This window comes from Amblyomma americanum, chromosome 1, assembly GCF_052857255.1.
Source record: "Amblyomma americanum isolate KBUSLIRL-KWMA chromosome 1, ASM5285725v1, whole genome shotgun sequence".
Lineage (NCBI taxonomy): Eukaryota > Metazoa > Arthropoda > Arachnida > Ixodida > Ixodidae > Amblyomma > Amblyomma americanum.
In genome coordinates this window covers 181,528,031-181,549,514 of record NC_135497.1, presented here as the reverse complement: position 1 = coordinate 181,549,514, position 21,484 = coordinate 181,528,031, and the positions used below count along the sequence as shown (strand labels likewise).

Sequence of the window (21,484 nt, the reverse complement as noted above, 5' to 3'; positions counted from 1 at the left end):
AATGGTGACTACAAAGGCTGGACTGCCTGTTTTAAACTGCTTTTGTGAATATTGGTTATGTTGACCTCTTAGTGCAGGCTTCCATTGCTGGTGTTTTTATGTTTTTATTCCCTCCATCAGCACACTCAGGGGTGGGACTGCACAAAGTCATTTTGGAGCAAGTAAAATCGTATTTTGGAGCAATATGGCTCAGGCAAATTTGCATATTGGAGCAGTTTGGTGCCGCCAAAATTGCACTTTGGAGCTCCTTCAAGCAAACTAAATTTCATTTTCGAGCAGTTTGAAGCGGATAAAATTTCAGTTTGAAGCAGTTTGTATAATAACTGCCGGGGTTTTATGTGTCAAAACAACTTTATGATCGCGGGGCATGCCTCACTGAGAGTTTTAATGTGAGCTGACATCGCACAATACACGTGCCTTTATAGCACTTCACCCGTACAAAAATGCGGCCACCTTGACCGGGATTGAACCCACATCTTTCAGGTCAGCAGGTGAGCACCGTAAGAACTATACCATCACGGCGGCTCTGCAGTTTGGAGTATGCCTATCTAAATTTCGGTAGAATAATTGAACATGGAAGCACGCTTTTAACCCACCAAAACAAATACATTAATATGAACACTGTACATAAGCTTAATTTTGGAACAGATATATACCCCTTATTGAAACTGCCTAATGAATGCAAATTTTAGTAATAGGCACTGTGGGCTTCTTAACAGTGGTACGTAGCAGACAAAGTATATAGTCTGCAACAGTGAATCTGAAATTTCGAAATACTGGCTAAGACATTTGTTTATCAATTCATATTCCTTTCATGGCTCAACAGTGTTGCTGAAATGCCTGGACGGCACCACGGCAAAGGCTTTTTCGTAAAACCGAAAACATTGGCAATGCTACGATTGAACTACACATCGCCGTGCCGACACTTATGACGGGCGAAAATGCTCCCAAATGCACGATCTGATTGATGCGGTAACATAATTTGAGTTACTGCAGACCCAGAGATGGAGCATTCGACCATGGGCTGGTAAACGTAGAACTGTTCCAGTCCATCTTTATTCTAAATCTGCCATGTCCTCAGAATCAACATGGCTCAGCGCCCCATTAAACTTTGCCTCAGAGGCCCGGGATATCAGCATGTGCTCACATGTGTTTCGTTTTGCCATTCACGTATTTTATGTAGCGTGCTTGATTTGTAAATGTTGAGGGTTGTTCTATTTGGTGCTTTAGTGCCTTTGTAACATACTGCCAAGATATTTTACCAAATGAGTGAGGAGATTTTTGATTATGATGATTTCAAAGGAGGCCCCGCCCCCTTTTTCATGCCGTAGGCCCGTTTTGAACCTGCCGCCAAAAATTCAAGCTGGCACTCCTGGACAAGCTGCGCCATCTATTTTGCTTCTATAACACCATTTCTTTGGTTTCAGTTCTGTTTTCTCATTTTCTAACGCGAGGAGGCGACTTGAGCAATGAAAGTTTGACCGGAGAAAGTCCGCCGGTCGCCAATCATGGCACCTTTTGCACCGTGCACTGCTGGAAGGCGAAAAGCTTCACTGAGCACTTCTTTTTTTCTTTAGAGAAGTAGTGTTGAGTTAGACAACCACATGGAATGGTTGGATTTTAGTTCCAAGTGCGAGAGTTCGTCTGAGAGGTGCGTGCCATCAGCGTGCGCATGCGTGTTTCGTTTTGCCGTTCACATTGTAGTTTACGCACTGCGCTTGACTTGTAAATGATGAGAGTGGTTTTATTTGGCACTTTAAGGTCTTTGCAACATACTGCCAAGATATTTTACCAAATGCATCAGCAAATTTTTGATTGTGATGATGTCAAAAAAGGCCATGCCCCCTTTTAGGGCTTTTTCAATGTTCTTTTATATTTTTCATTACTACCTCCCGAAAAAAGAAAAAAAAAGTAGGGACTGAAACCTCTGCTATAACATAAACAAGGACAGACCTCAGAACAAGTATAATGTGGAGCACATCCTACATCTACCTCCACTTCATGTCCTCACACGGCTGCTGTCTCTAGTGGCACACCCAACTTGAAAGGCCACGGAAAGTGCAGTATAATGCAGTAAATAATTGAAAAATGGTTGGCTGATTTGATGAAATCAAGAAGTGAACGATGATATGGACCCTGTGTCCAGGCAACATAGCAATCCGGATTGTCCGGTGATAGTCCCACTGCCGCCAGGTGCCGAATTCTCGTCGGCTTCAGCGCCGGGCAGTCCCACAACAGGTGGTGGATATCCGCCTCACAGTCTCTGTTCTTGCAGACTGGACACCCGGGGCGGGGATATAAATCTTTGAAATGCAGCCACTTGCATGTCACAGCTGGAGTCAGGGAAACCCCGACCCGTATCCTCCGAAGCGCAACCTCCTCTGCACGGGTAAGACCACGGGGGAGGGTTACCGCACACGGAGGAATTTGGTCACGTGTGTGCCGCCGGAGGTGTTCATTTCTTGTTAAAAGGAGGGTGGTGTCATCCAGAGTGAGGACTCGAGGCAAAGACGAGGTTGGGGTCGAAAGGCGGGTCGCAGAATCTGCGCGGCTTTGTGCGCTCAGGAGGTCACGCGGGACCCACTCAGTACGGATTTGCTGCGGGATGCGTGCCGCTAGACGATGAATGTCTTGGCAGATTTCTGGGGTGCGACTGACTTGTCATAGTAGGCGTGTGACGTGAAGGGCGTCGGTGCGAATGACAATGCGAGCCGTGGGTAGCATGGGAACGGTGGCCACAGAGCAAAGTGCCTCTTGAACCGCAAACATCTCCGCACAGAAGGAGGAAGGAGGTTCTGAGAGGCGAAACCTTGACGTTTTGTTCAGGGCAGGCTTGCAAGGACAGTAAACTGCCGTTGTTGTTTCGCAGGCTTGGATGCTTGCGTCAACGTACATAACGATGGAGCCATGCGGCAGATTGGCGTCTTGCTCTGTAATTCGGTTGTGAAACGACGATGCCGTGCGGGTAGATGATGGCCAACATAGATCAGTTGGCTTGTTGTCGCTTAGCTGTACAAAACGCCAAGGAGGAAGAACTGGCGGGGGCGGCTGTAGAATGGAGTGCGGTGAAGCATATGCCCTGAGTGCACACGTTGTGTGTGTAAGGCTTGACTTTAGGCGGCGAGCATTGCGTCGTTGCTGCACCAGCTCATCTAGCGTATTCAGCTGCGCATGTTCTTGGAGCGCCACGATCGGGGTAATGCGGGGAAGGGAAGTGATGACCCTCATTGCCTCTCGATTAACAGCTTCTAGACGATCCCATTGAGCCCTCGTCAAATGCTGGAATTGGGCTTGGTAAACGAGGCGCGGTTGCACAACCGCCCGCACCAACTGTCATGCAACATGAGAGCGGGCTCCGTCTGTTTTAGGAGCAATGCGTCTAATCAGACCCAAAGCCTGAATTGCTTGCTTTTTAGCCCTAGAAAGCCAAGCAGTACCTGTTCCTGACTCGTGTGTTGTCAAGCCCAAGATTTTTACAGTCAAACTTTCTTGAATTGGAGCTCCGGATAGATGGAGACGGATTGGTGTAGCAGCCAGTTTACGGCGCCCCCAGCGGTTGGCGACTGACACGAACGTGGTTTTGCTCACTGAAAGCTGCAGACCAATTGAAGAAGCAAAAGTCGACGTAATATCTATGGCTGATTGTAGGCCTGCTGCTTGAGTCATCAGGTCGTTGTGAGTGCTCCACACCGTTATATCATCAGCATACAATAAGAACTTAATCTCAGAGACATCATGTAAGTGCCAAGCATGGGGGATAAAAGCAATATTAAATAATGTTGGCGATAACACCGATCCCTGGGGAATGCTGCGAAGAGGCACAAATGATCTGACGGCCTCACCACCGAGGCGTATGGCAAAGTGTCGGCTTTCAAGGAAGGATTTAACAAAATTGCGCACTCTAATGGGGAAATGCAGCATGTCAAGCGATTCTAGGATGGCAGCATGACTGATATTATCGAACGCCTTTTCAACGTCCATGGCCAGTACAGTACGTACATTGTGGCTGCGAGTTGAGGCCAGAACTGCTGATGCCAAGACAGCCAGTCCATCTTCTGTACCTATGGACTTACGAAAGCCAATTTGGGTGGGATGGTAGAGACCATGGTGCTCAAGCCACCACGACAGTCGTGTGGCAAGCATTTTTTCGGTAAGCTTGCATAATGTTGGCGTAAGCGATATAGGCCGTAAATTTTCGGGGTCTGTCGGCGGCTTCCCCGGTTTTGGTATGGGGATCACAATAGCCGATTTCCAGGTTTCTGGTACTATGCCTTCTATCCATACATTGTTAATGGTGGCGAGGAGTTGAGGCAGTACAGCGGAACTTAAGTTCTTGTAAACCTCGTACGGAATGGAGTCCGGACTGGGCGCAGTCTTCTGACAGGCCTTGTCTATTGCTGCAAGCAACTCGGGCATTGAAAATGGGCTTGCAATTTCCTCGGCGTCGGCTGTAGATGGGAGCTTATCGACATATGCTGGAATGGCAGCCAAGGGGGCTCCTATGACCCTTGAAGGCAACACATCATACTTGGGGAAAAAATTCCGCGCTGCCTCTCTAGCGAAATCATCCAGAGCTAAGTTAGCTGCGAAGCATGCTGTGGCCACTGCGTCAGGACGACGGGAACCATGTTCCATTGCACGAAACGTTCGCCAGAGAGCAGCATTCGATGACTTTGTCGAGAACTGCTCACACCATGCATGCCACTGCCGTCGCCAGAGATCGCATTCATATCTGCGAGCCTTGGCAGTAAGGTAATTCAGCCTTGTCCGTGCTTGCGCAGAAGTTGGGTGTCGGGAAGCTGCCATCTCCACTTGTCGGCGAGCAGCCCACAGGTTAAGCAGACCTACATACGTCGCCGGGCGATTCACGTCTGTCCAGGTGACAGCAGTAGCCTTATTCAGCGCAGTTTGTATGCAGTCCACAAGTAGTATAGATGATTGCAGAGAGAGATCTTCGACGGTGGTGCGAAACGTGTCCCAATTGACCACAGAACACCTACGGTGTAATCGGCGGGCCTTTGATGGATGGAGACTGATGATGATAGGATGGTGGTCACTACCCCAGCAGTCTGGCTCCAGGTGCCACGATGGAGTCCCGGGTCCTGACCACCACGTAAGGTCCGTAGCATATGTTGGCCTGCGAGCATGGCACACAGTCCGCGTTGCTGAATCTGGATGGTTGAGTAAAACAAACAGCGCATCCGCGAATGCGTCCCGCACACGCCTACCGCGGGGGCTTGAAGTGGGGTACCCCCAGTCCAGATGAGAGGCTTTAAAGTCACCACCGACTAAAACAGGCCACCCTGGGTGCTGTCATCGTATAATAACCACCCCAGATTAATGTGGGAGGGAGATCCACCGGCGGGTCTTGCATAGTATGACACGACCACAACAGTTGCCTTGGGAAGCTTCACAGCCACTGTGACTACCTCTTGATATGAGGTGCACCAGTTTTCTAGAGAGAGGCGAACTTGAGGAAAACGCGCATCAACGTACACAGCCGCCTTTCTTGGAGGGACATCACTGTGCACACGACGGTCGTTCATTGAAGAAGACGTATCCATTAAAGCCCGGAATGGATGGCAAGGCATTGGTCTCCTGCAGTAGCAGGGCCCACACCTGGAGCTTGTTCATGCGAAGTCGAGATTTAAGCTCTCCCAGCTTTGTGGAGAGGCCTCTGCAGTTCCATTGAAGCACACCACAACTACGTGTACTCGCCATTTTCGATTAGGCTTCCAAGCGTTGTAATAGAACTGATGTCAGGTTAGATAACTGGTTTACGATAAATGGGAGGAAGGATGTTGTTGAGTTATCGTGTAGTGCTGCAGAAGACCTCGTAGAGTCGGCGAAAAACGCATGAGGGCTAGACGTAGTCGAAGGCGCTGCAGCATTGATTGGCGTGGACTGGGATTCCACTGGTTGCCTACGGCGAACAAGCAGTTCACGGCGTTGCCGTAGCTTAGTTTTTGTAATCAATTTCTGGCTTAGTGCAGAGGCTTATTTTTGCTTTGCTTGTATTCTTTTTTTTTTGTGTTACCAGCATGTTTAACCAATAAATTTTCGAAACATTTGGCACACATAAATCTGGCATTTTTTTAGTTCTTAAGTGCAACTAATAAGGTACAGTGTCATGCATTGCAATGTGTGATGCATTTGCGGTTCTCATTAAAAAAAAAAATTCTTTCAATACACCCATATTTGGCCATTCTTGTGTGGTGAGGAAGAGTTGACACTGAGTTTGCTCTCAGTGCTTTCAGCCTCTCTCTTAATGTTTTGTGCGTAAGTTATGAAACGCCGTGCACTTGGCCGTGCTGCTTCTCTCAACCCCATTCAGTTCCTCGGCGTCAGCAGCAACAACAGCCGGGACTCAGGAGTGGCCGCGAGCGCCACCACTTGCTCAAACTGCCTATAAGGACATGAAAATTATTAGAAACTGTGCGGGAGATGCCCACCACGCGGAATATAACGGCTGCATTTTATTTTTGAAAAACGAATGATCCCTCTAAACAAAGGAGTAAGCCGGGCTAGTTGGTACATTCTTTGCATGGAAACAGCGCAGCAGACGGGACCAAGGAAGGACCGCCCGTGTGTGTGTCTTCCTTTCTTGGTCCCGTCTGCTGCGCTGTTTCCATGCAAAGAATGATCCCTCTGTTCGCGACTGCTGCCAGACCACAGATGCCGAAGTTGTTCTGGTCGTTCTGGCGCAAAGTGCCGCAATTTTCGTCTCTTCTCTGTGATTAGCATAGTTTGGAGCAAGAAGTTCTGTTTGTATCAAAATGGCGCAATTGGAGCAAGAGTCCCACCCCTGCATACTTAAGAAATTGCCAAATAGATCTCCGTTTCCAACAATGTGTTCATCTCTGTATATGAAAGAACAACTATTTGTACAGTTTCAAGAGCACAGCCCTTTGAGCAGACGTTCAAAATTGCTAGTTGCACAAAATGAACTGAGTGCTTGGTGAAGCGATCTCGTGACTCTCCAGTTTACCAAATTACAGCAGCAGTAACAAATCTGTGAAGTTAGTTTTTCAGTGTAGATGCATTAGCTTGCATAATGTAGAAGTTATAGTTTGAATGTTAAGGGAACAGTGCATTAAAATTACTTTTATTTTGGCATGATACTTTCTTATATTTGCCTTATGTTTTGATGTGCAGAAATACTGGAGTGATATTAGACTGCATCTAACGCACCTCATCTTGAAAGCTCAGTATACGTTTCGAGGCTCACTTTACCATCTTCAGTAATTTCTGAAGAAAGTGATGTTTTTTGATGATGTGCCATGTTTGTACCTGTCAAATTGTGTTATTGCTTTCCAATGTAAAAAGTACAGCTTTTTTTATGGAACTTTGCCTTTTTTAATGAGATATATTTTATAAAAACCGCGTTGTCACTTCTTTTAGGATAACTAATTGGCTACAGTTTAAAAAGTGTATGCAAAGTGAGGGAACTGGTTGCAATAGATGTTGTTCTACTGGATTATGGTTAGTCCACATCTCAGAAATATGCTAGTTACTGTAAAATACAGCTATGTCACTTGATGCTACTTTGAATTATTAGCATGCAAACACTTTACCAGAGAATTGCATTGCCAAAATTTTTGAAATTAGGATGTTGTATGCAGAATAGCTTGAAAAGGCTGCAATACAGATGTAATCTACCACAGTAAAATGGCAGTGCTTCAGTTGTCAGTGTAAGAGGGACTGATTACATGATATTTTTATTGCTGCTGTGTCCGTGAGCAAATTGTTCTCCCATGCCTTGTCTCAAGAGAGTTTGCTGTGCCTCCATCACTAGTGGGTCGGTCTGAGAAGCTTGTGCTTGAACCTAGGAAAACTGTCTAAGAGAGAGAGAGAGGGTGGCTTTTTATGAAAGGGAGAGGTTAGAGTTTGCAGGTAATTGTAACACTTGCAGCTGGCAATGCTTAAAAGCTTGCTGTAGTCCCAAGTTCAGAAGGAAATGTAGATTATGACAAATTTATCTGGGTGTTTTGGGGAGCACAGGCACATTCTTGAACATCTAACCTAGTTATTTATTTTTCTGCAACTTATTTTTGTTCAAACTAGCAATGGTTGGATTGAAGATTAGCCTAATTATTCAAAAAGGTTAAACCAAAATAAATCTGGCGCAAAGTGCTGATACTGGCAGAAACCTTTACGTGCGTTCAAAATGGGAAGAAAAAGTGGAAAAACTAAACTAAATTTGCTGCAACTTTCACAGTACACCTTCAAGGCAAATTGCTGGTTTTGGATGGCCTGTGTAAGAGAGTGATGATGATGGTGGTGGTGGTAGTGGTGGTGGTGAATTTTTATGGCGCAAGGGCAGCTTTGGCCAAAGAATGCCATAACACAAGGTAGTTTTCATTGCACAAGGTGGGGTCATAGACCCATTTGCCAAGCATTTCACCAACCATTTCATGTGCAAGACAAAAGACTTGCTGCTGAGTTCAGGCTTATGATGGCTCTTTGCATTGAAATTTCACACAGTGATCCATGACTGTGATGGCCACTTCTACTTGAGGGCACACGAAGGAGCGTACCTTGCTGGTGGCTTTGAGCCTAAAAGTAAGCCTGCTGACCTTAGCATCCTTCCATCTAGAGAACTGGGAACACTTCCTGAAGACTGGGACCAGTTCTGTAAGCTCTTCACTCTCTTAGTACTTCTGTACTGTTTTTATTACATTCACGTAACAATCCCTGCCAACTATAATTTGATTGCTCCATACCTCTCTTTTTTATATTTGTAGTTTCAGGAGTTTCATAGGTCTTAATTGACTTACATTATGGTGGTTTTGGTTTTGTGGGGTTTAACGTCCCAAAGCGACTCAGGCTATGAGGGACGCACCTAATGGTGGAACTTAGCATAAATGTGTATGTGTGGATATACCAGTGCGCTAGGTAGGCTTATGTGCTTTTTAGTCCAAATTTTTTTTTTACCATACTAGTTCATTAATACCGAATTGAGAGAGCGCATAAGCATACAAAAAAATGACGGTTTAGAATGAGGCCATAATAGCATACACGTGCTTACAGGTTTGCCTGCAAGAACGCGTGTGTAGGTAGTTTACATGGCGTTTTGCATCAATGCATTGGTTTTTGTTTGAAAGGTGTTAAACTAGAGAAAATTTAGAAGCGAGGAAAAAGCAGATTGTAGTCAGGCTTATAATGGACTGAAACTGATATGCAGGGGTGTGCAAATATGTGCAAATGCTTCGTTCTTTCCGCGCTATGCTTCCCATGTTACAATGAATTACCAACCTGCCCAAGCCTACTTCCTTCGAACATCAAATTGAATATAGAATCAAATATGTGTTCAGTATGAAAAAAATATCATAAAGAGATAAGTTAACTGTCTTTTTTTATTTTAAATAGGTTTACAGTTTTGTGGGGTTTAACATCCCAAAGTGACTCAGGCTATGAGGGTTGCCATAGCTGAGGGCTCTAGTTAATTTCAACCACCTGGGGTTCTTCAACGTGCACTGTCATTGCACAGTACATCTGACCCAGGCTACGAGGGATGCCGTAGTGGAGGGCTGTGGTTAATTTCAACCACCTGAGGTTCTTTAACATGCCCTGACATTGTACAGTACATGGGCCTCTAGCATTTCACCTCCATTGAAATGGGACTGCCGCAGCTGGGATTGAACCTGTGTCTTTCGAGTCGGCAGCCGAGCACCATAACCACTAAGTCACTGCAGTGGCTTATTCGATATAGTAGTATGCGGTCTGTGCAACTGAATTAAACAATACTGGACTGACTCAGCACCGTACAAAAGTAAAATTATGTGCACAGAAATATATAATGCTTGATTAGGCAGCTTAACAGATGCAACCTGTAATGGGGTCGCACGAAATGGGTAACAAGATATGAAATCTGTGAATTGACACTTGACTATACTAAAGATAATGTGATGGATAGTAAAACCTCACTAATTCGGACTTCAAAGTACCAGAAAAGGTGCCCAAATTATCCGAAGGTCAAGTGGTTAAATTTCGGCTAAATTTTGCCAGCATGCACCTGCTGATTGGTCCCAATGCAGCAGGCATATGCCCACATTAGTAGAGTTGTGCGTAGGTTTGCCATATTGCTCTCCTAAGCATCCAAATTATGAGGGGAAGCCGCAACTCGTGCATGCAGGCGGCATGCTTTGTGCAGCAGTTAGAGCGACTGTGGGCTCAATCCACTTGCCACTTGTTTTTTTCGCTGCTGAACTTTCTTTATTCTAGCCAAAATACTATTGCAGGGAATGAAATGACACAGCTTGCTGGTAATGCGTTGGCTACACCAAGACTTACCTCAATGAGTTACGAACAAAAAGCTCGCCATATGGATAGATGACGCTATCTGTTCTAAAGACCACAAGGCACAGACGTTTTCTCCTTAACAGTTAGCGAGCACTTACCATAAAATTGCGTGTTTTTGATAAGAAAACATTGTTTTCAATGAACTTGTGCACTCTGACAAAATGAAATGCTGTAAAGCACGAAAAGAGTAGGTGTACCATTGGACTGTCAGCAGCAATGTAGTGCAAAGCGATGTGGAGCAGTTGGCTTCGCTGCAATGAATGGATGCTTTTTTCAACTAGGTGGTTGCGTTTGGCCAGTAGAGGCGTGCGTGGCACAGGGAAAACAAATACGTAACGCTGGCAAGCTACACAGTAACTCTACACCTCACCAATATGCGGTGCCATCTGGCTCTCTCTCTCTTTCGTAGTCTAGCCTCATAGATCTGCATACAGAAAAAGTATTGATGTCATGAAGTTTACATTGTAAACTTTCAGTTTGCACTTAAACGGGCTGGAGATAGAATAATACGTAGTTTCTGATTTTTTGTTACTGAAAGTCGGATTTTTTCTCCTGTGTGCATTTGCTTTGAAGTGGCTGTGAAAAATTGGTGGTGTCGAGTAAACATAGACTACAGGTACTATGAAAATTAACCATACATTATAAATAGTTAATGTAGTTCAAGAATTGAAATCAAAGGTACTTCTCATTTCTTGATCAGCTCCGGACCATAGTTCAAAGTGTTTTCTGATGTTACGTGCACCTCTATAGCCATAAGTCGTAATATTAAAGTATTAGTGCCCCCTGTTTCATTCACAAAGCTGGGAAAGTAGTAGGAAGAAAGTTATTCAATGAATTAAAATATTTTAGCTCCCCTTTTCCCTGCTGTGCATTAAAAAATATGATATATGTGCAGTAAGTGCCTTCAGGGCTGTAACTGTCTTAAAAGTAATGTATTTGAAATAAGTTTGGAACTTCTTCTTTACCAGAAGCATGTCATTTTCTTATATAGTAGTCCCTGCAGCCAGCAGTGCTTTCCACCAATGATGCATTAGCCTCCTTGTGCTGTCTCCCTTGAACGCCGTTTGTACCGATAGGGAAAGCCATCACAGAAAAGAAATGAAAAGCAAGCATTCTAGTGAAACCTATTGTGTTCATGACCTAGTGCTCATAAAAGATATTAGATATGTCATAAGTGCATAAGTTTGATAATTTATGTTGTTCACATGCTGTTGGAATGAGTAGATACAGTCCATAAATTGATGATCTTGCGAATTTTTGTTGTGCAGAGAAAGGATAGTGGAGGATTTTGGCACTCCCTGACCATGATCGCTTTGCCACACATATATCTGAGTGTTCATTACAGTGGGCTGAGTTATGGTGCAAATAGCTCAAAATAATTTTTTTTTGTATGGAAGATATCCTCTTGAAAGAAATGCTTTTCCGGTTTCCAAACCTGGGAAATATAGAAGTGGACAGACTTTACAATTGCCCTGAAAGTTTCACACCTGACTGTCGTTGGATCATTGGAGAAGCTCCAGAGGTGAGTCAAGTAAACCTGTATGCCACTGTTTGAAACCAAATCGCAAACATGTTCCCAATACGGGTTGTGTTTATTTTTATGTATGCCAGTGAAAACACCTTGCAGACTATATATACAAATATGTTGTAAGGTTACAACCATTTGAATAGACGTGTTTTAGGCTGACAAAAAAAAAAAAAAGGTATTTGAAAGCACATACCTTCTGCTAAGGTTTGTTAAATGCAAGTGTGATGAGTTCATGAACTTCATATGATATTGCATGTTGCAGCATAACATGGCATTGGTCTTGCTTGTGACCATGATCTCTGCTGCTGCTTTGTTATTCTTCATAGGTGTCACAATAGAAAGACCTCAAGATGTAGTCTGCATAGGGAATTTGAGGGCAAACAGACCAACATAAAGGAGAAGGAGTTTTCTGTAGATGTAAAGATAACACACTGGCTACTGCATAAGTGTATGCTGTGTGAAGAAGAAGGTCACTTGGCCGATTGTCACCAGTACGCCAGGGATTGCCAAATTGTCGAAGCGGTTACAAAAAAGGCGTTAGAGCTTGAGGAATTTGAGGCACAGGCGCTGGAGGAGCGTAGGTTGGGGGGTAGTTAGGCGGCCCCGGTCGTGCGACGGCAGCAGCGTAGGTCAGGGGAGCAGCGGCAGGTGCGGGCGGCTGTGCTGTTGCGAGCAATGAGACCGGTGGAAGGGCCTCAGCCACTTGTTCTTGGACAACATGTCGAAGGTTGGGCGCCAGGTATGTAGATGACCCAGGGTGGGATGGCAGAAGTGAGAGTCGGCATGCAACATCCTCGCCCACGAAGTCTTTGACGTGTGCCAATAGCTGACTGGTCGGTTGCAGCTGACAGGCCGGCAAGCGACTTGACAGGCGCGGCGGCCTGGTGAGTGAGGAGCCCCTGCTTGCACAGCTCGTCGTAGCTCTTGTTGTGCTCGGACAACCAGCCCGGATTCCACATTTACAAGATGCACAATTTCTCCTGCGAACGCCCTTGGACAAGCCCGGTGCTGCGCAGCAAGACAACAGCGCCGTAACGCTCCCATGACAGGCAAAGATGCTGCGCCGCCAGGCAGCGGCGCCCTATGGAGAAGCATCGGCGAGCGACATGTTCAAACGTGCAGCGAATTGCTAGACAGCCAGGCGCCGGTTCCCGTTTCCCCCTGGGAGTCACCGCGCGCGGAAAATTTGAAACGGGTGGCCAGCGCGGTCGCTGGTTGGACCTCTCGGACGGCTGTCAAGTGCTGGCTTTTGATTGGTCCGTTTGTGTGACAACCGTTTCTCGGGGCTATATAAGTCCCAACGCTGCCGCCTGGAGAGGACTCTGTCACACCGTTCTACCAGGTACATTGTAGAGAGACCGACCGTGAGCCGTGTGCCGCTCACGAGTGGAGTGTGATGTGTGACGCGTTGGAGCCTCGCCGGACATCGCCGTGCGAGAACAGTCACGTTTGCTGTTAGTTCTCGGCCCCCGTGCCGATCTTGTCCTGTATAATGCTCTGTACATAATGTATAAAATCCCTTTTGTTGTTCTCACCGATGCCTGACTCGGAGTCTTCGCTACCTACTAGAGAGCTGGCGACGCTCTGTCACAAAACGGGTGGCGAGCGTTACAGGACCACCTGAAAGTCACAACATTGGTGGCAGCGGTGGGATCTCCAGTCACAACACTCTGGCAGAGCTTCGGCAATGCTTCCAACAGCAGCATCTGAAATGCATCAGCTTTGATGCCTTTCAGAATATGCTTGTCAGCCTCAGAAATCTGGGTGTTGATGTGTGAGCACAGGTTGACCACATCTTCAGTGTAGCTTGTGAAGGTCTCACCCAACTGCTGGGAAAACTTGCACAAGCGGTGTTCGGCGCGTAGTTTGTACACAGCAGGATGGCCGAACACTTCAACGACGTTCACCTTGAAAGCGGTCCACGTGGAGAAGTCTGCTTCATGGTTTCGAAACCACAGGTTGGCAACACTGGTCAAATAAAATATGATGTTCAACTTGGTTGTATTGTCCCACTTGTTATACGTGCTCACCCGCTCGTATGATGTGAGCCAATCTTAAGCTTCATGATCGTCAGTCCCGCTGAAGAGTGCAGGGCTCACTGCCGGAGGGAGCCAGAACAGAGGACTGCTGAGCCCACCTGCATGGCTTGATGGTTGGCACCTTCGGGCATACTGTGGGGTCGTAGTGTGCTGCTGCTGAGTTCCAGGGCGGTACAAGGATGGGAAACCGAACCTCCACCAAATCTAAGAGGTTTAGGTCAGCACTTAGGCGGCAGCGAAACACAGTCCCTGGTCTGTTAGGGTCAACAGGCTTTCGATCTGAGTGATGGCAGTGCGGCTAATGCCCTTCTTCTTCACAGCTGCAATAATGTTGGCTGTGGCAATTTTATGAGCACTGGTTGTGGACGCTATATGTGTATGCTTTTAGGCCAAGAACTATTTCGTTGCTTCTGGAATGAAGTCTGTTGGTATCGAGGCTGCTGGTGGCTTAGGAGAAGTTACAGCAGAATGGATTGCAAAAGGAGAACCAAAGCTTGATCTCTGGGACATTGACATTCGAAGGTTTATTGGGATTCATAACAATGCTCATTTTCTTCGAGATCGCATGACTGAAGCACCAGGTATGTAGTGATTTAATTGTGCTATTTTAGAGCCTTGTTTTAAAAATTGCCGGAATATTACTTAATAGTGAAAGAATGATAGCTTTTGTTTGGTGTACTGTATCGTTCATGTTTTCCTAAAGACATAGCTTCTAGATTTCTAGTTACATCACGTGTTCAATAATGTGTATAACAATATGTATAGTTTTAATTTCTTGTCATTGGTTCATGCGAATAGAAAATACCTTTTGTTGATTGCCTTTTCAGTGTTGGATCGTTTGCATATGGTCTGGCTGCAAAAATGATGAGCAGAAAAGCAGAGCATTGGTCGAAATGTACTACTGTGCACCATAGCAATGCTGGCTGCAGCTTGTAGGCATTAGCTGCACTGGTGCTCACAAAAACAGTGATGTCTGCTCAGTCCTTTTGAGCTAGCTCTTTTAGTAATCTGCTATCACTGCAGAACTTGTGAAAGACCACACTAGTGGCAAAGGTCGTGGCAGTTTTGACTGTGTCGCATTATTGTGTGCTCAATCGTTGCTCTTGGCAGCCGCTGTTGCAGGAGTATGTTTCATTTCGTGTATTCACTGTGCTTGCTTTGAGCATTAATGGTATTGGTTGATTTTGTGAGTAGAAATAATTGCATTGGAGCTCACTGTTGGCACTTCTAGAAGAGTCAGCAGGTATTGGAAGAAGAATTCAGTGTAAACAGTAAGTTCTCCACAATGTTTTTCATTTGCTGACACACTTCCTATTGAGACCTATTGGAGCTATCTCAGCTTCTGCTCTTGTGTGGTGTGGCCACTCGCGCTATTAAAGCCAAAGGCATTTTAATTTCTTGCGCTGGTTCTATTTTTGACTTGGCAGTGTATTCTTTCATGCAGAGTTTCGTATGAACAGCAAGCTGTACGAATTTGTAATCAAGAAAACACCTTTTGGATTGTGACAGATAGGTGGGTTGAGCAGTCCCACTCTGTTATAGTTAAGGCTCTGTGTTTTTGGTATTTAGTTTTCTACAGATTTGGGGGTTATTTATTAGTGTTTATTTCTTTAACTCAGTGTTTTTCGGTGCCTAATATCAATGTCGGAGAGACATCGGTGTTTATCAGAGCTTGAGTTGCAAAGCAACTGGAGAAGATATAACATACCTGACAGTACGCAATTTTATTGAACACATACGAAACACTGCACAATGAATTAATGCACCAATGAGTGAAAATTACAACTGAAGCACAAAGCTTTCAGGAGCATGAAATTAATACTTAAACTTATTGAAACAAATGGACATGTATGTTGCGCGAGATTTGTCAGCTGTTGCAGCATGCTCCTTAGGAAATGCAGGCTCAGGAAACGCAGGCCAGTAAACTCACGTTCTGTGGTTGCGCTTGACATGGGGATGGCAAGAGAATCAAGGGAAGCTTTTGATAAGACTGGTAATTCTTTGCTGCACATTCTCCAGAAGCTGTTAAGGCAAACTGCAGCAGATGGGACTCTATGTAGTGAATATTCTAAGAGTTCCTCTTTCAAAGATGCTAGGTCTGCAGAGCTCACTACAGGTGAAAAGAATTCACTGAAGTCCTATTCTGTTATTAGTTAGGGCTGGGTCCACAACCTGTACTTGATGCCAGAAGTCATTTCTCAGAAAATGATAACTTGCCGGAATGTTTTTGTTTACAGCAGCTTCCCACTTTGTCTGAATCTCAAGCAAGGGTTTGCAGAAGCTGCGCGCACATTTTTCTCGGACGTCGGAGCTCATCATGTCTAAGAGTATGCATGTCGGTCTTTGCACCAAATGCTTGTCGTTCAGGAAGGCATTGACTAACAAAGATTCGCTCTAGATGAATCATAATTGAGTACATGTGGCAGAAAAGCACCTCCTCAGACTCCAGGGATTTCACTGCTGTGATTATTGGCTGGAAGTTCTTAGCCATGTGTTTACACTTCGCCAAAAGGCCAGTCATGGCTTCTGGGTTAGCGAGGACTGCCTGCACCTTTTCGAGCTTTTCACTTCTAGCTGTGTCATTCATGAGCTGTTTGATTGCTCTGCAGTAAGAATATCACCGAGCGCTTCAAAAAAAAAAAAAAAGCACCGGTGTGTGGGAACCATAGTGACAAGGTGCTGAACTGGCAATCCGAGAGATGTGCAAGCAACGTGAAATTTTCGGCATACCTCCCTGGAGCCTTTAAGTATTGCTGGTACCATACCTGCCAACTCTTCCGATTTTTCAGTAAAATGTACGAATTTTGACCCGTATCACGATTTTACGAATCTTGCCTGAAATATTATGGAATCTAAAATTTATTTGTGATAAACGTTAAAAATTCTATATAAAAAAAAAAAACGCTGTTGCTGGTGGTAACCTTCCGCGCCACGAGAGAGGGATTTGTACACCATCTGTGAAATGAGCAGCACCTGGAATACTGTAGAGTAAAACTTCGTCAATTCGAATTAAATAACCATTTATTCCTACTCCTCAGCCTCAGTTGATTCAGGTAATCCGCGCTGCCGTCACAGTCCTGCCGAACGTCCCTGTAAGACTGTGGCGACGGGGGCTCGTTTATTCGGACGCCCAGGGGCTGGCATCGGTTAATTCTGACGGGCTCCCAAAAAGTGGTGCCGTGTCACGCTATGATGACGTGCGCGACTAACCGATCACCCAAACATTCGTCCCCAGGCCTGAACTGCATGTTACATTTCTTATCGGCGCCCCTCTGACATGCGCGCAACTGCAGGTGTTTTCAAAATTGGCAGGCCCCCGCCGGTAGGCTGATAGAGAGTCTGGCCGCGTAGTTTCGTTTTTGGACCCTCGCCGCCAGCCCGAAGCATCGGCGGCTGTCAGCTCCGCTTATTAGTCAGCTGAGCTATGCACCGTTTAGAACGACGATTGCATTGTCGCGGACATTTTTGTATGCTTGTTTGTTTGTCGAAAGCATCTTAATGGCCGCTGCGGCAAAACTGTGAAACAGCTGCGAGCGGCCCTCAATTCCGCGTGATACTTGCGTTCTTCCAGCGTGCTGAAATTCTGCGCTCGCCACGTGCTGTTCGCAGTTTGTGCGTTTCCTCACGTGCGACGCCACGTGGGAAAATCTTCAGCTCTATCGCGTTGTGGACTGGCGACGAAACGCGACGTGTAGGAAAAAAATTGTGTGCTGGCTTGGCTACACCCCCCTCCCCCCCCCCCTCTGGTCACCAGGGTTTTACGAATTTGAAATATGCTGGTACACAAATGATGAACTCTTGAACAGCACTGAAAGATGGCACCTTCATATAGGCCGTGGAAAAATCAGGACAGGGCACGTTTAGTTCGAGAGTCATTTTCTGCATATACGATGCCGAGTCCGATGCTGAAACACCGTTAAAGGGAGACTGAGGAGAAATTGAAGTTGGCTTGTATTGTTAGAATACCAGCTCCTGATCTCATAAACGCCACTCTTACTGGAAACAAACCTCTTGTAAGGTAGAAAATAGCAAGAACCAAAATACACGTATCGCCGCCACAGGCCACTCTCGCACATACAAGCGTGGTGACATCATAGGACAAGAGACGCCACCTTGGAGGAATCTTCCTTCCTACATGGGACTGCGAATCTCTGAGGCTGACAAAGGAAGGTTGGTGCGGTTCAGTATTGAAGTAAGTTTTGTTTTAAAACCGATAGTGCTCTTTTATCACATAAGGAAGACAGACAAAAGACAACATGAATGTTGGAAGCAAAGAAAACCGATGCTTGGCGGCCAGGAGAGTTTCGATTTGTTTTGGCCCTTCGCGTCTATGAGCTTTGTGTGCCCCATGGTTTTGTTTTTGACATGCCTCGATTTACAAGCGCCGAACAGAAGAGGAACTCCAAGTGCCGCTTCAAATGCTAGTTAACCTTTGAAGGAGCCTGTTAAGCCTTCTCAGATGATCGCCACGGTCGATGAAAAACTATGATGGCACGATGGTCGGAGATCGTACAAGGCAGTTCGCTGTATAAAGGGCACTTGTGTCTTTGTACGCTCGCTCGGCGAAACATTCCCGGCTGTGCCAGTCAACTACTTAACGGAAATCATTTATTAGGGACGGGAGACAAGGTACAAGGCAGTTAAGAAAAATTTATGATGGCCTAGCTCTGTTAGGCCAAGATATACGTAGCAAAAGCGTGGGGATTTCTGCATTGGAAAAGTGCATTCACTAGATGCGCCTTTATTGATGGGTACACCTTGAGCCGTCGTGGCAGAGTGGTAGCGTCTCCGCCTCAAACGCCAAAGGCCCCGGCTCGATTCCAAGCCTCGGCACAGGAATTTTTTTTTTGTTAGTGAGTGGGCGGGGGGTTTCAGTGGCTCCCATAGAAGCCGCCACCGAATACGTTGGTTAGTGTTTAAAAACAGCGCAGGCTCTGTGAAGGCACGTTTATGCTCCGGCTTAACGTGCGCGCGTGCGCTGCATGTCGACGTCACGTCGGCCAAAGTGAGACCCTCTGTACTCCAACTGCGCTTGACCACCGACGCGTTCGGCGGCTTCGGCACACTCTGACCGCACTGGCGGAGACTTGGAGCATGTCTCTATTTCGCGCCGAGTGTGCCAGCTGCCGCCGGCCTGGCCAGACTGATTCGGCTCCGCGGCGAGGTGCGCGTTGTGACGTAATTCAATACCTTTGGCAGTTGGGCGGAGCTTCTCTTTTCGAAATCTCGGCTAATTTAATCCATTCACAGTACACATCTGAAGGTACATGCAACTGGGTGAGAGAGCCCGATCCAGTGGACCCGTTGGATCTAGTGGAAGCTGTTGAAACGTCGCGCGTCGGCTTTAGTTTCAAGCCGCCAACTTTAAACGCGACCGCCCTTGAGCACCCATCCGTTTTTTGTGGCAAAAAATAAATAAATAACCTGGCCCTTGTAACCGTGGGAGACCTCGACGCTGCCTGCTGCACCGTGCAATCGCGCCGTTCAAGGAATCACAATCCATTGGCCCCAAAGCCCCGGCCAGCCTCCGGTGGGCGCAACGCGCTGACCTTGTCCTGGCCCCTCGCGACTCCCCGCACTGGGGTTATGATATTTAATTAGCAACGGCTGCTCACGGTGGAAGGCGGAAACAACCCGCCGGCGCCTAACCTAACCGTGCTCCCTCAAAAGCATCGCACGCTCTGTGGGGCTGAGGTCGCTGAGACGCAGGCCGGAGTTTTTGCGAGAACTTCATCGTCGGCTTCGGGAACGGTATCCATCGTAACGCTGGCAAGACGCCGGTGCAAACGTAAACGAAGCGACGGTAGCGACCCCCGATAGATGCCTTCAACATGCGGTAGCGGTAGCTTTCGTTTCGGCAGCTGCTAGACCGCACCGCTAGCTGCCAGAAATCACGGGGTCTGCGTTTACGTCACGTTTCACATCACTCCGTCCTATGACGTCATAAAAGTTCTCGAGTTTGAATCTGAGCGGCGGGAAAAACTTTTTGAACTTCGAATCCAAATTTCTTTGAAATAAATGCATCTTTCGCTCCCGGACAAGTGGCAACAAAGCCATGAAATGCCGAACTATCAGATTTTGCTAACAAAAAAAAATTGATAGAGTTCTCCTCAGTGTCCCATTAAGAGACTTGTCATACTTTGTGAGCACCTCTTGAAGTAGAATGCCTGTGGTAGTGGAATTTCACTGCTTCAAGACGTGCAAGTTGGCAAGCACTGCTCCTTTCAGAAAACTATAATCTGGGTGGGAAAAGCAAAGCAACAGCTGTCCTCCCGTACATTTAAGGGGTTTCGTCTATAGTTATCGATACGCAACGATCGGGTACTAACTGAGTCACAGTCTCCACGTCCTTCACGTACACTTCAGGAAGGTATTTTCTGTAGAGTTGGTCAGGTGCTGGGCAGCGAGTGTGGAAGAGCTCCCTTACTGGACCATCGGCTTGATGCAGTGCCACACCACCTTGGTACAGGCTCCAACAAAATTCGTGAGCGATGTCCTTGCCAGTCTTGCATTTATCCACAAACCTGGTTAATGTCTGGGCAAGTGTCATCTGAGCTGGTGATCCTGGAACATTTGAATAGGTAGCATGACTAAAATAGTACTTCTAATTAAGATACAGCAATATCTTTTAATTCACTATACAACCTTTGTCCGTAATGTTCCGAGACTGGGTCCATTAAAAAAAATGCGTTTAACATTGAAATCATTTGTGCAGCACCTCTTCGAAGTAGTCTCCCTTGCAGTGTATACACAGCTTCCAGCGCTTCTTGAGGTCTTGGGAACAGTTGGAAAACGCTTTTTTGGAAGGGCTGTCAGCTCCTTTGTCATGGCGTCTTGAATGGCCTCCATGCTCCCCATCCAACAACCATTTAGGGCTCTCGTCACACAAGGAAACAGGAAGAAATCGCATGGGGAGAGGTCAGGCGAGTATGTCGAATGAGGAAGTACAGTAATGCTGTGCTTGGCGAGAAATTATGTCACGCTGAGAGCAGTGTATGGCCTTGCATTATCGTGGAGAAGGCTGCATTGTCCAGATGCCCATAAGTCAGGGCGACGGCGTCACAGTGCATTACGCATGTGTTGGCGCACGCGGATATAAAACTCCTGATTCACTGTCTGCCCTTGTGGGACGAACTCGTGGTGTATGAAACCTCTGACATCGAAAAAAAACTATCAGCATCGTCTTTGTTTTGGTCTTCTGTCGCTGCACCTTTCTCGTCGCCGGAGAGCTTGTGGACCGCCATTCGGCGCTCTGCCTCTGTTTGAGGATCGTATTGAAAACACCATGTTTCGTCTTCAGCAATGGTGCTGTTGACGAATGCAGCATCCTTCTCTGCCTCGGAGAGCAGCGCTCACTGATGCCTGCGTGTCCTTCTGGTCCTGTGTGAGGGAGTGCGGCACAAGTCTGGCATTCAGGTTTCGTTTCCCCAAGTTCGCATGCAAAATTTGGTGGCATGTTGTCTTACTAATGTCAAGAGCATGTGATAGCATGCGGACTGTAATGGTGCGGTCTTGCTGTATGATTTCCCTGATCTGAGCCACGTTGTTTTCATTCCGTGAGGTTGAAAAACTTCCCTGCCTTGTGTCGTCTTCCACCGATGTTCTCCTCGAAACG

General features: G+C 46.4%; 1 protein-coding gene across 5 annotated transcripts in view; it reads left to right on the top strand.

Moving 5' to 3' along the window:
* Positions 1 to 21,484, top strand: part of LOC144114295 (pyruvate dehydrogenase phosphatase regulatory subunit, mitochondrial) — a 95,655-nt gene that overhangs the window by 40,174 nt on the left and 33,997 nt on the right. For all 5 annotated transcript variants that reach the window (XM_077647927.1, XM_077647926.1, XM_077647928.1 and 2 more), the window contains 3 exons: positions 8,485 to 8,634; positions 11,700 to 11,824; positions 14,258 to 14,450. In XM_077647927.1, the coding sequence (XP_077504053.1) occupies positions 8,485 to 8,634; positions 11,700 to 11,824; positions 14,258 to 14,450 (468 nt within the window). The remainder of the gene's footprint in view (positions 1 to 8,484; positions 8,635 to 11,699; positions 11,825 to 14,257; positions 14,451 to 21,484) is intronic.